This window comes from Peromyscus californicus, unplaced genomic scaffold (assembly GCF_007827085.1).
Source record: "Peromyscus californicus insignis strain IS unplaced genomic scaffold, ASM782708v3 Scaffold_14__1_contigs__length_90479793_seg_2, whole genome shotgun sequence".
NCBI classification, from domain to species: Eukaryota; Metazoa; Chordata; class Mammalia; order Rodentia; family Cricetidae; genus Peromyscus; species Peromyscus californicus.
This window is the reverse complement of record NW_026294436.1, coordinates 7,740,733-7,755,125: the sequence shown is the minus strand read 5'-3', so window position 1 is coordinate 7,755,125 and position 14,393 is coordinate 7,740,733. Positions and strand designations below refer to the sequence as shown.

At 48.8% G+C, this 14,393-nt stretch overlaps 1 protein-coding gene across 1 annotated transcript in view; it reads left to right on the top strand.

Annotated features, from left to right (window-relative positions):
• The window catches only part of Marco (macrophage receptor with collagenous structure), a 34,094-nt gene extending 24,289 nt beyond the window's left edge, over positions 1–9,805 (top strand). The window contains exons 13-17 of the mRNA XM_052736542.1: positions 4,734–4,778; positions 6,431–6,529; positions 6,971–7,015; positions 7,767–7,943; positions 9,566–9,805. Of these exons, the coding sequence (XP_052592502.1) occupies positions 4,734–4,778; positions 6,431–6,529; positions 6,971–7,015; positions 7,767–7,943; positions 9,566–9,696 (497 nt within the window). The 3' untranslated portion in view covers positions 9,697–9,805. The remainder of the gene's footprint in view (positions 1–4,733; positions 4,779–6,430; positions 6,530–6,970; positions 7,016–7,766; positions 7,944–9,565) is intronic.
• The last annotated feature ends 4,588 nt before the right edge of the window (positions 9,806–14,393 follow it).

The window sequence follows — 14,393 nt, the reverse complement described above, 5'->3', positions numbered from 1 at the left end:
CTTGCCTTTGGCAGGGCTATGGACACACATAAAAGCTGGCCCATCCCAGTTTCTACTGGTCAAGTGGTTGACTGACTCATTCATTCATTCACTAACTCAAGCATCAGTATCTCCTAGCAAGCCTTGGACTCTGAGTGAATGATCTTTGTGACTTTCCTGAAGACAGTTAGGAGCCATGACCTCACCTGCATTTTTTTCTAGCCTTTGAGTCCCTCCAAGCCCAGACTCCCTCAATACCTCTCACCAGGGTTGGGGAGACAGTTCAGTGCATAAAATGTTTCCCTAGCAAGCTCAAGGACCTAAATTCAATCCCCAGAATTCATGTCAAAATAAAACAAGCTTGGTGGTACTTGCTTTTAATCCCAGTTCTGTAGAGGTGGAGACAGGTGGATCCCTGGGGTTCACTGGCCAGCCCGCTTAGTCTACTCAGCAAGTTTCAGGATAGTGGGAGACACTGTCTCAAAAATCAAGGTAGGAAGCATCTGAGGAACAACAGCTGATATCTTTTGTCTGCCACATGCATACATGTGTGTACACACACAGGACCCCACACTAACTTTACACACAAGTACCCACATACATACATTCACCTGCACATATACAAGACCCCATGCCAATTTTATTACAGACATTTTAGTCTGTGGCTCATTGGTCTTCACGTGCCTGGTAAACATCTTCATGTGGTGTCTATATGTGTGTGTACATCCCATTTTTCACCCAGGTGGTAAATACCATCAGTCCAATCTGAGGGTCACCTATTAAACTGTGGCTCCTTAGGTAAAAAGGATGAGTTATATATTCAATTTACAATGTCTGATGATCACCACTTGGGTTGGCAGCTCACCCAAGGCTGAAGAAGCTTACTTTGGTGCAGCATCTGGTGGCTTATGTGAGCCTCCCACAGACTTCCCAGAATTCTGTGGGCTAATGAATGGCTGCATAGATTAGATTTGGTGATTTCTGGGATGGTTTTCCAGAGGGGTGGGTGGCAGATGTGATCCAGATGTCATCCTCATGTTTGAGGACAGCATCCTCTTTGTCAGGAGGTTGGTAATCCCCAAGATAGAGCTTCAGTGGCAATTATCCAGTTTTGATAGAGCATTCCAGGTTTCCAAAGCCATGACCTTCTCATTTTGTAAATAAAGCTATGAATCTCTCAAGCGAATATCTAGCTGATTTGGATGAAGACAGAGGAATGACATTGCCTTGGCTTGGCCTGAGTTTCACTATTATGGGTTAATGATAAGCAAGGAGAGGTCTGTTTGCTGAGCTTGGAACTTTACCCCCACACTCTTGATCTATCAACCCCCACATCTGAGTTTTATCTTCTATGCCTAGCAGTCAAGAAGTGATGGGGCTGGGGAGATGGCTCAGTCGGTAAGGTCATGCTGCACCAACATGAGGACCTGAGTTCGGATCCCCATAATCCATGTAAAAGCCAGACTGGCATAGAGGCCACCTGTAATTCCAGCCCTCCGGAGACAGAGGCAGAATCTCCAGGGCAGCCAGGCTAGCTCCACTAGCCTGAGCTGGTGAGCTTGGTTCAGCCAGAGGCTCCCTTGATTAAGAGGAGAGTGATCAAAAGGAACACTGGACATGAACTGTGGGCCTTCACATGGGCACTCCACGTACATATGTGCCCACATGTTGGTGCACATTATGCAGAGGCTCAGAGAGACTAAACCCCTCACTAAACACAGGCTGCTAGTGCCCAGAGGATCCGAGAGTCCATCCCAATGTCTGATCCCAAAAATATGCTTTCCCAACTTTGTTATATGGGGTAACAAAGATTGTAACCCAAGAGAAATCAAGCTGCCCTTGTTTAGGGCTGCCACACTAAGAGGGGCCCTGGACCATTGGGCTGCCACCCCAGTCCCACTTAATCAGCATCTCTGAATGGACCTGGTAAGATGTTTTTGTGTGAGTACTGTGTATGTGTTTGTGTGTGTGTGTGTGTGTGTGTGTGTGTGTGTGTGTGTGTGTGTGTGTGTGGTGTTCATGTATATGGGTGCCCTTGTGAGCATGGGTGTGAATAGTGCTTATATGGATGTTGGTCCTAATGTGTGTATATGTGTATGTGTGTGTATGTGTGTGTATATGTGTAGTGGGGGGTGTACACGTAGATGGGTGCCCTTGTGAGCATGGGTGTTAATAGTGCTTATATAGATGTTGGTCCTCGTGTGTGTGTGTGTATGTGTGTGTGTGTGTGTGTGTGTGTGTGTGTGTAGAAGCCACCAGAGGAGCTTGTCAGGTAACTTCCCATATCACTCCCAGACTTTTTTTTCTTTTGAGACAGAGTCTGTGATTGAGTCAGAAGCTTGCTGTTTCAGCCAGACTGTCTGCTGGCAGATCAACTACCAGGATCTGCCTATTTCCATTTCCCAGCACAGCCATGCACAGCCATGCACAGCCATGCACAGTCCATGCCTGGCTCTTACATGAGAGCTGGGGATTTGTACTCAGGTTGTCATGCTTCCACAGGAGTTGTTCTCATCCAGTGAACCACACAAGCCCCTCACAAGCAACATACAGGGGATTCTGAGACACATTGAAGTTAGACAGTGATATCATTCAGGGGAGCCTGGAGAGGTCATTCAGACCAAGCTAAGTGACACCCCAGGAAAGGGCAAGCTTTGCTCACTGGTGGACAAAGACAGCTCAGGGCACAGTGGGAACTGGAGTCTGGGGAACTGCCAGATTGTACTGTTCACTCCTTTGTGACCTTGGATAGATCACCTCATGTCCCTGAGAGTCATCATCCTCTGTGAGGCCAGGAAACAGCAGGGACCCTCAGAGGAGTGAATGAGGATGGAAGGCAGAGCTGGGCTGTGAGCTCTGTTGGTAAAGTTCTGGAGGACTTGAGTTGGATCCCCAAAACCCAGGTGGAAACACGCTGGGCTTGGTGGCACCCGTTTGTAATCTCAACACGGGGAAGGCAGAGACAGGAGATTCCCTGGGGCCCAAAGGCCAGCCGGAATCAGGACCCAAAGGCCAGCTGGAATCAGGGGCCCAAAGGCCAGCCGGAATCAGGGGCCCAAAGGCCAGCTGGAATCAGGGGCCCAAAGGCCAGCCTGAATCGGGACCGAAAGGCCAGCTGGAATCAGGGGCCCAAGGGCAGCCGGAATCAGGGGCCCAAAGGCCAGCCTGAATCAGTGAGTTCTGGGCCAGTCAGGGACTTGCTACTGACCAACACTTCTCTCAGGAATCCCTTCAAGAGGCCGCCCAAGCCCCTCCCCTGCTCCCCTTGCTGGCACTGTGTGAGGTCTGAAAATTCAAGTAGAGGAGTGGCGGGGTAACCAGGAAGGAACTTCCCTCAGGCCACTGCAAGGAGGCGATGGCTCCACGTGGTTTCTGGTGATGCAGTAGGGTGGGTCTGTGGTAAGGCTGCCTTATGTCACAGGTGGGAGGCCTGTCAGGCACAGGTGGCTATTAAGAGCAGTTGTATCATCTGCTCCTTCTCAATGGCCCACAGTAAGCTTGCACTCCCCAGGGTTTGCAGAACTGCCTCGGGGAGCCCCACTGATTTGAAAGAAACCAGTATGGGCTCTTAGAGTGCTAGAGGAACAGAGTATGACCCACCATGGGGATGCTTGAAGGGTGCTGGAGACAGTGGCTCTTCTGTGAAAGGCTAGTTCATAGAGGAATGAGGGAGAGGAGGGGAGGGGAGTAAAGAAGGGAAGGAGGGGGGCCAGTGAGATGGCTTATGGGTAGTTTCGTTGGCTGCCAAGCCAAGCAATCTGAGTTTTATCCCAGGCCTCATATGGTGGAGAGAACTGACTCCTGAAAGTTGTCCTTCGGTCTACACACACACACACACACACACACACACACACACACACACACACTAAAGAAGGTGAATAGAATAGATGGAAGAGCCGGAGAGAGCACCTCTCACTTTAACCTCAAAGGGAATAATCACCAATGGTTGCTATATTATTTTTTTCATTTTCTGAACATTGAGACTCCTTTTCCGTGTGGATCTTTACAACTCTTGGAGACACAGTGAGTAATCCAAGATTAGTTAATAGGTGCTGGCCTTGCATGTAGTGAGGGCCTGATTTTGACCCCCCAGAATCCACACTAAAAATTAGGCAGGCATGGTGTTGTGCTCCTGCAAATAGAGCTGGTGGGGTAGGTGTAGAAATAGAAGGCTCCCCAGGGCTCACTGGCCAACAAGCCTAAATTACTTTGAGTATTCTAGGTCCTGGTGAGAGACCCTGTCTCGAAATACAAGATGGGACACTAAAGGTTGTCCCCCTGGCCTCCATATGCACAGACACAAACACACAAATTATGTTGACCCATCTAAAATAGGTGATGACCTCCAAAAATCTGGGTGGCCACTCCACAGTCTTTGGAACCAAAATGTTCATTTACAAAATATTTCTGGTCTATCGTCTGCAAATCTCATGAAAGATAAAACAGTAAGGACAAGGGTTGGCTTCACAGTCAAATCAGGTCACTGGTGGGGAGGAAAGGCAGCCCAGGGCATCCGGAGTCTGTGTGCCTCAGACTTTCACACAGCATATCGCCACCTCAGCCAAGCACGCTGGTCTTCATGGGTCTGCAGCCTGTCTCCCCTTCCGTCCCACTGTGAAGTTCAAAGCAATCAGGGAGAGCGGTGTACCCTTCCGTCTGCATTAATCAGACAAAGGTAGAAGCTGTCTAAGATTAAAAGTGTCTAATATCTAAGTTTTATTATCCTCTCCCCCTTCCCTGTGTTTCCATCTTAGGAATTCAAGGACAGAAAGGCACAAAAGGAGAATCAGGAGTCCCAGGTAAAGGGCTGGCTTTATTTTAATTTCTCAGGCTGATGGCTGGGGAGGCCTGCGTATGTGGAAGTAAAAACCTTATTGACTTAGAACACTGTGACATTACCCCTCAAAGTTGAGGCAGAGACTCCGAGGTTTGGCACCCAAGCTGTCATTCCTGCCCTGGAAGATCAGGGGAAATGGCTGGAACTCGGTATTCTAAAACGGTTAGGAAGTGAGGCAGAGCCTGGGGAGGGTGGGCAACGCATGTAGCCATGTCAGGCCATGCTGCCACCAAAGAACTGGGTGATCTCCTCTCCTCTCAGGGGTTAAGGCTTCCCCCATCCCTGCCTTGGTCTGTTTGCCCTTCTTGGCTCCCCAAGTGCCTCCTCCCCTCCTGCTGCTACTTCTCATTTGGATATCATCATCATCATCTTCTTCATCACCATCACCATAATGCCCAAAGCAGTCTACTTTAGACACAAACAAGTCAATGGAGGATCACAGTATAGCCACCAACACCCGGGTTCATGTTGCCTGTCACCAAACACACCAATGAGCAAAGATAAGAACTGAATTTCGTTTTGTTTATTGGCTTATTTGTTTTGATTTCGCTTTTTTGCTTGTTTTTGTTTTTGTTTTGTTTTGTTTTCTTTCTTGAGATAGGGTCTCACTACGTAGTCCTGGCTGGACTAGACCTTGCTGTGTAGAGCAGGTTAGCCTCAAATCCACAGAGATCTGCCTCCCAACTGCTGTAACTGAATCTTTAAGCTGATTGAAGTTTACTCAGCCAGCCAGCAAGCTGGGGACGTAGGGAACCTGCCCTCCTCACTCTGTCATCTCCAGCTAGCAAACTTTATAGAGCGTGGAAGGAATTGTGGCCAGTCCAAAGTTCAGTGCTGCTCCTCTAGCCAGGAGGTCAGCCTTGTCTCTGAGAACCATGGTACCGATGCCTCTGTCCCATCATTACTCTGTGCAGCTAGGTGACCTGCTGAGCTGTTTACAGTGTGTTTGTGGGGATTCCTTTCTACAAGGATGCAAGCGTGCTCTTCTCATGTGTTACCTAAAAGCCCACTAACCATCTGAACCATCATCTATCAGTGGGAGCTCAAGCAGGATGGGAAGCTGGAGAAGCAGGGTCCCAGACTCTCTTCTGAAGACAGTGCCCTCACATGGCCTGGAAGACTTCCTACCATGCCCATGTCCTCTTAACACCCCTTGCCTGAGGCTTAATCTCCCAACACAAGAATCTTAGTTGGGTGTGTACAAACCATGCCCACACCACAGCAAGCGCTACAACAGAACTCAGACAGACTTCTAGAGTGAGGTTTCTTCCATGTGAGCTACATAGTCTACTGCAGTCTTAATTTACTAATCAGACACAGGGACCTAGAAACATTCTAGCAAATTCTCACAGAAAGACTGAAACTTCCACATAATTATGTCATCCTCTGTGGGCTCTACCAGCCATATCTTCCTGTACATTCTCGATGGCGTTAAGGTGGAAGACCAGATAACCAGAATAGCCCTCCGCTGGACCAAAGCCTTGGCTGCATTTTGCACAGCCCATTACTCGGGGATCTGATGGTCAAGGGTCACTCATCTATTAATCAGCAAGGCCCTTATATTCACCTGGGGAGCAGAGTGGGCCATCTGTGGAGCTAACTATCTCTTCTCAGGCCTTGCAGGCAGAAAGGGAGACACTGGAAACCCTGGGCTGGTAGGCCCCAAAGGAGAACCTGGACGGCCTGGCCTGAAGGGAGATGCTGGGATGAAAGGTAGGTGCTGTCTTTGACAAGGACTTAAAGGTTAGGGGTCTTCAGAACTGAGGCTGGTGGAGGCATCTTTATTGAGCTGTCAATTTACGTGCTAGAAATTGTCCTGGACACGCACAACCAAGCTTCCCCAACAAGCACATGGCCTTCCCGCCTGTGCTCGGCCACCTCAGGCAGCACCACAACCATTCTGCCCCGAAGTCTTGTTGCTCACTAAATGTCTGTCCCTAACCCAACTCCCACCCTTTAGCTATATCTGAGGCCTGTGTCTTACCCAACCATTGGTGCTCATGACACAGATAGCTGTTCCCAGAGTTGCCAGGTCACAGGCAGAGCTGGGGGAGGGTAACTGACCCCTCATCCCTCTCTGTATGTTCTGATGTGGGAAAAAAAGGTGAGGGAGATCTTGGATCAAATTGTATGTGTTTTTTTTCTTCATGACAGGGTCTCCTGGCCAACCAGGACAAGCGGGAGAAAAGGGTCAGAAAGGTAATTGGTGTTTTTATTGGCTTTTCCTTGTCTTTTAGAGTTGATTCAGTATTGCAAAATCTTGGAGAGGGGGTGCTTATCTTCTAGGGGCTTCTGTATCTCTGGTCTGAACCTGTGTGTGGCCAGAGGCCCAGACAGCACCCCTCCCTCCCTTCTTCCCCATCCTTTCTCCCTCCCCCTCCTCGTTCCAATCCCCTTTCCCCTTTTCTTCTTCTTCTTCTTCTTCTTCTTCTTCTTCTTCTTCTTCTTCTTCTTCTTCTTCTTCTTCTTCTTCTTCTTCTTCTTCTTCTTCTTCTTCGTCTTCTTCTTCGTCTTCTCCTTCTCCTCCTTCTTCTCCCACTCTCCCATATCTCCCTCCCCCCCATGTTTCTCTCCACCATCCCTCACTTCTTTCCTTCTTTTTTCTCATCTTCTCATTTCTCTCTCTTTCTATTCACCTCGTCTCTCCCTCTTCAGTCTCCTTCTGTCCCATTTATCAATCTCTTTTTCCACTTTCCACAACACATGGCAAGACATAGTCCCACAGAGGCATCTGCCCCTGTGACTTGTTACCTCTAGACCAGAATGAAGGAGAGCTGTACCCCAGGAAGTATTGGTGCTGAAGGGGTGATTCTTGCCAGCTCAGATGGCAAGATCCTGCAAGCAGGGTTTGTCCTCCTCCGAAGCTGTAGAACCTCTAAGAGCAGCAGAAAAATGCACCCCAATGCTGGCTAGCATTCACCTCACCTTACACACACGTGCTCTTGTGCAGGCGAATCCTTCCTAATGGTCCGGATTGCGAGTGGCACCAATCGAGGCCGAGCTGAAGTTTACTATAACAATGTCTGGGGCACAATTTGTGATGATGGTTGGGATAATAACGACGCCACCGTCTTCTGCCGCATGCTCGGTTACTCCAGCGGTAAAGGTCTCACCAGTTTCGGAGGTGGTAAGTGACTCTGCAACCAGGGACTTTTTTTCCTAGACATGTCCAAGTGGCCCTGTGGTGAAGTGATGTAGTATGGCTGGGCTGAAGAAAACCATTGGTTCAAGGAACTGGGAAGTCCTGCAGCTTAGCAGTGCGTTGAGGAGCTGCAGCTCTGGGTTCTGGGTTTTCCCCTTTCCGCTTGGCCACCTGTCTGAAGGACACTGTTGCATTCCCAGCAGGGACAGCAAAGGCTTTAAAGGGCTCTGGATACTGCCATGGGTCACTGTCTATCCAGACTTGGAGTCCAAATGCCATGTGGCCAGAATTGTTTATGGAATGGGGACAAGTGTGACTTTTGAAAGCTGAGGGAGAAGATGGAACCCTAGCAAAGGCAGATGTTCATTTCCACATCTGGAAACCCAAACCAACAGCTACCAGAGGTCTTAGCCTTGAAGATAACCCCACCTCTGTGTGTGTACACATGTGTGCACATCCACGTGCATGTGTCTTCATGTGGGTGAGCATGCATATGTGTGCACATGTGTGTGGAAGATAGAGGAGGGCCTCAGACGTTTCTTGGTCCTTGTTTTCTTGAGACAGGGTCTCTCACAAGCCCACACCACCATGTCCTGTTTCTGTTTTTTGTTTGTTTGGTTTGGTTTGGTTTTGACATGGATTCTGGCTTGAGTGGCAGCACTGTACCCACTGAGCCCTCCCCAGCCCCTGTGAAGATCTTTTTAAAGAATACATGAGAAGTTAGGTATGGTGGCAAACACCTGTTACTCCAACTCTTGCAGGGCAGAGACAGGGTGATGGAGAGTTCGAGGCCATTCTGGGGCTCTGGGCTACATAGCTGAGCTCTGTCTTAAACAAAACCAAAAGCAGAGAATGAGAAGAAAGAAAAATCATGGCAAGACTTACTATTCTCAATTTGGGGAAGCTGCCCTGGGGCACTCGGAATGAGTTTACACACCCCATACTCCCGCCTCAGAGAAGACCCCGGCTGGGCAGCAGGTCACAAGGCCGGATCCCCTTGTTCCTCTCCTCGGGTGTTTTCTGCTTTACCTCATCCCAAAGCACAGACCTTCTGCTCATGCAGAGGCCACTCTCTGCCTTATTCCTTTGAGACAAGGTCTCTCCCTGCACCCGGGGCTGGGCTCTCAGCCCTTTTATGTGGGTGCTGGAGATCCGTGTGTAGGTTCTCCCACTTTTACAACAAGCGCTCTGTACACACCGAGCCATCTCCCTAGTTTCATACTTGCCTTTCAAGAAAGGTCTAGCCGGCCTCAAAAACGATCTGATTTCGATCCTATGGGGGGGGGGGGGGGGCTGGCAGAGGCAGGGCTGCCTTAGGCCCTAAAGAAATACAGATGTAACACGAGGGAGCTGAGCTGCTTGGGAGACAGTGGAAGGCTGTGTGCACACACAGTATGTGGATTAAGTAGTAAATATTTGCATGAGGCTTTCACGATGTGGTCGAGGTGGGAGAAGAATCGGAGATACTGTAAGAGATATTATAAGATCCTTAGAGCCCCGGGCTCGACTGGCCTCTCACCCTGACTGGGAGCTCCTGAGAACTGGCAAGCCATCCTGACCTCTCACCTAACACCCTTCCTTTCTCTCTCCTGCTTCCTCTGTCTCAGGCTCTGGGAATATCTGGCTGGATGATGTAAGTTGCCTGGGAACAGAGAGCAGTTTGTGGAGCTGCAGGAAGAACGCCTGGGGTTCTCACAACTGCAACCATAACGAAGATGCTGGCGTGGAATGCCGCTGACTTGGGCAGAGGTCACCGCTGTGGCCCCAGGTGTCTTCAGACTCCGCCCACATGGAGATCTGTGGGCTCCCTAACTCTGTTGGGGGGATTAATAAAGCTCAACTGGGGATCTGCTGTGTCTGAGTGTCACTGATCTAGTACCCCTATTCTTTATAGCTATGCCCACTCAAACTGCACACGCTAGGCTCCCAGACATGCCCTTGACTCATAAGCTGAGGGGAGATGAGGCTGAAGCGTGTGAAAGTTACTGCGGCCATGTTTCGTCTTCACCATCTCTTCAGCCCCTCATCGCCAGTCAGAGCTCCCTCCCTCCGTCACCAGCACGTGGCCTTGTCTTTGGCTATCTGCTGCCTAGGGGTTAGCTTGCAGATCGTGCCAGGTCACAGGATACATGTGAACTATCCTTTTTCATCTGAGGGCTGCTCTGAGCTCCAGAACCATGAAGACCTTGTCAGCACCCCACCCCACCCCACCCCCAGAGTAGAAACTCTGAAAACACTTACTGAAGGCTAGGGAGATGGCTCAGTGGATAAAAGCACTTACTGTGCTAGTGTGCAGGCCTGAGTGCGAAACCCCAGAAATCACTTTTAAAAACCGTTAAGGAACTGGAGGGATGGCTTGCTTGGTGATCAAAAGCACTTACTGCTCTTACAGGAGACCCAAGCTCTATGCCTAGCACCGAAGATTGGGGGTTCACAACTACCTGAAACTACAGTTCCAGGGGCTCTGATACCCCTTATGGCTTCCATGGGCATCATTGGAGGCTGGAGAGATGGCTCAGCAGGTAAGAGCATATGCTGCTCCTGCAAAGGAGCTCCCAACCATTCCCAACTCCAGTTCTAGGGAATCTGACATCCTCTTCTGACCTCTTCAGGCACCTGGGCTCACCTGCAAATATCCCCCCCACCCCACCCCCACACACATTTTAATTCATCAACAGCTGCACAATAAGTCACTGGATCCTACCTTCCCAGGCTGCAAAATGTTGCTAACAGTTCCTCCTTGTGAGAATAACCCGAAATGGTAAATGAAAAGAAAACATTATTTTAAATAGTTCCTGTTCAGTTAGTAGAGTGCCTGCCTAGCATGCACGAAGCCCTGGTTCCATAACCAGCACCACATAAATGCAATGTGGTGGTACAGGGTCAGGAGTTCAAGGTCATCCTCCACTACACAGTGAAGGCTAACCTGGGCTACATCAGACTGTATCTCAATTTTTAGAAAATTCTTAAGACCCAAGTGGAATTGCACCTCCTTTAGGAAATGATCCACATACCCCCACCCCAAAGAGTAGTTTCCACTCTAAATTTCCATAACCCATTTGCAAGAAGGGAAACGCAATGCTGAGTCTAAGGCTGGACGTGTGCTCCACGTGAGGCTAGCCGGTGCTAGCATTTGTGGAGTGCAGCAGCGATGCACGTGGTCCTTCATTCCATGAGTCCCCCCAGCTCACAGACTGGCCCAGCACCTGTATCTCGGTCCACTGGACCCCACTCCCATGCTTGGAATTCTGAGTGAGTGCCTTTTCATTTGCACAGTGTTGGACTCCAGAAGCATTCGGGAGATTTGCATTGCTGCTAATGAGGGAAACAGGGCCCCGAGATCTTTGTTAATATCATACACAAACAGAACTCACCTGATGAGGTTATGCTAGGTCTGTGGCAACAGGCAGATGATCACACACATGGGTTTATTCAAACACTTTTCAGTTCCCCTTTGTAATGGGGTAATCAGAAGGAAAAGAGGCCATGCCCCAAGAATACAAATCACCAATTCACACACAAAAAAGAACCTATGGGGGCTCAATGGTTAAGAGCACTTGCTGCTCTTCCAGAGGTCCCAGCTCCCACCTGGTGGCTCACAACTGCCTTTAACTCCAGTTCCAGGGGATCCGACGCCTTCTTCTGGACTCTGTGTGTACTGCATGCATGTGGTACACAGACATATGTAGGTAAAACACCCATATACATAAGATGAAGATAAATCTTTTTTAAAAAGAGCCTATAGGGTAGTAATTATATACACATGTATGTATACATATTTATCCTTATTTACTATAAAAGAAATACTAACAAAATAATAAATACATACATGTAAAATTGGCATTAAAACACATCTTTGGTGCTGATTTTGGAGGAGGTAGCAGGTATTATCCATGGTCTAGGAATCTAGATGGAAAGCTGGGGATGTGGCTCCATTGGTAGAGAGCTTGGCTAGCATGCACAAGGTCCTGGGTTCAACCCCCAATACTGAATAGATTGTGCTCAGTGGACTTGACTGTAATCTCAGCACTCTGGAGGTGAAGGCAGGACAGTCAGAAGTTTGAAGTCCTCCTTGGCTATATAGCAAGTTCAAAGCCAACCTATGACAAAGTGGGGAAACTTCCTTCAAAGACCAACAACTATCATTAGAAGAAAGACACAGTGTGGCTGTGTGTTTACAGGACCTATTGATCTTTTTTAAGCTTAAATTTCTACTTTCCTTGAATTAGAACTTGCTTTCCAGCCTGAGGAATTTCCTTCCATCCCTTGTTGGATGTAACCACCAGACCAGATCCCCAGAGCTCCTCTGTCTTCTGAACTTGAAACAAGTGGCTACCCACAATGGGACAACCTTGGGAAAGAGAGTAGCTGTTACCTCAGTGAGCTGAGGGCAGAAACTATAACTGTGGTGCAACTTCTTCTGAAGTGTGCAGCATGCCACGTTCATGTATGCGTGTGTGTGTGTGTGTGTGTGTGTGTGTGTGTGTGTGTGTGTGTGTGTATACAAGCAAAGGTTCATGTATGTGGGTGTGTACGTGTGTGTGTGTGTGTGTGTGTGTGCATGCATGCATTCATGTGTGTGTAGGTGTGTGTGTATTCATGCATGTGTGTGAATGGATTATTTACAGTATCTACATGTATAGGGAGAAATCTGTGTCAAAAGAAAAGACAGTATGGTGATGTGAACCTGCACCCTAGGGCTGGCCTGGGTGAGATAGACATGGGATCTCTGAAGCTCCATGCTTAGCAGTCTTCCCGGAACAAGGAGCTTCTGATTTGCTGACATACTCTGTCTCAATATAAATAAGATGGAGAGTAACTGAGCAATGACATCCCCATATCAACCTCTGACCTCCACATATACCAGCACAAAAAAGTGCACCTGCACACATGTATACATATGCCTACAACACACACATACACACACACACACACACACACACACACACACACACACACACACACACATTTGTCTTTGGTGTTTGGATTATGATTGCTTTCCTCCGCTGGTGAGTATTTAATGTTTTGCGTTTCTGTTGTTGTTAGTGTTGTTGCTTTAGACAAGGTATGTAGCCCTGGCTGACCTGGAACTCACTCTGTAGACCAAGCTGGCTTCCAACTCACAGAAACCTACCTACCTCTGCCTCTTTAGTGCTAGGATTAAAGGTGTGGTCACCAAACCTAGCCCTCTTCCATTTTAAAATATTTTTCATGTTTCTATAGTTGGTTGCTATAATATTTATAAGCAGAATATGTATGCTTATAAATAGAAATGTATGTATTTATATGTAGAAAAATATTGTTAGTTCAAGTAGACTCTTAACGATATAGTTAGGATCATCAAAAAGGCTAGAATCCTGCCCCTCCTAAGCACAGATTCTCAGTCCTGGTTTCCCTGGGTCTCCTGTGTGTGGCTGACGATAGGCTCCTCAGAGGATGGGAAGAGGACAAGGTCTTGAAAACCCTTGGGTGAAGAGCAGATGGGTTGCAGCTGACAGAGAGGTGGGTGTGGGGAGGGCGTGGCATTTTATAACACAATACAGTAAGTTTTGTTTGTGTGTCGATGAGTAAGAAGGAGGCTCAATTACTAAGGAGAAAGACATTCGTTCTTAGGATTAGAATCCTTCTGAGAAAGAGATAGAAGGCAATTGGAGAGAGCAAGGGCAAAACCGTGACTAAAGATGCAGTATCCGGTAGATCTAGGGCGGGGGCTCTGGTTCTGTTGTGTCTTCTCAAAGGACAAGAGCCAAGGGCAGCAGCCCTGCAGATGGGGAGGGACAGGTGCCAAGGGAGGTGCACTCTCCACTGTCTTGATTGGAAACGTCAGTAGTCAGGCTCACACTGTCCCTTCAGTGTGCAGAGGAACCCGCAAGGAAGACGCTGAGGGCACCACCGTACAGCTGGGGAGAGGAAAAGGCAGGGTGTGGGCTCACAGGGTCGCCATGGGGACGTGGATCCTGGAGAAGATTCCTGGCTGCACCTTCATGCCCTGCCCATTCTCAGCCTCTCTGGGCACCTAGTCTGGCCACTACCTACCTATCGGGATCAAAATCTCAGGTCCTTGAGCCCTGATGCATCAGTGACTGGGAACGGTTTAGTGTCTACCCCAAGGGTCCCTCACTAAATTTAATCAGTACCTTATTTCCATTTTCTTTCCATCTCCCTCGCTGGTTCCCCAACCTGGCTGCAGGCGATGGTTTCCCTAAATATCACCCTGAGCCTGCTGTTCCCTTACTGGCTGAAGACCTCCCTAGGTTTCTTTTTGCAGCGAGCTAGCAAAGGCCATCTGCCTTCCCTCTCCCAGCACGCGGGGGCGCTGCAGGCCGCGTTCAGCCTCCCTGCACTGGCCTGGGTCTCCCTGTTGCGCACCCTCCGCACATCTAAGCTGGGGAGAAAAAGAGAGGCTAGGTTCCCGCACTGGTTCTTCTGGAGGCA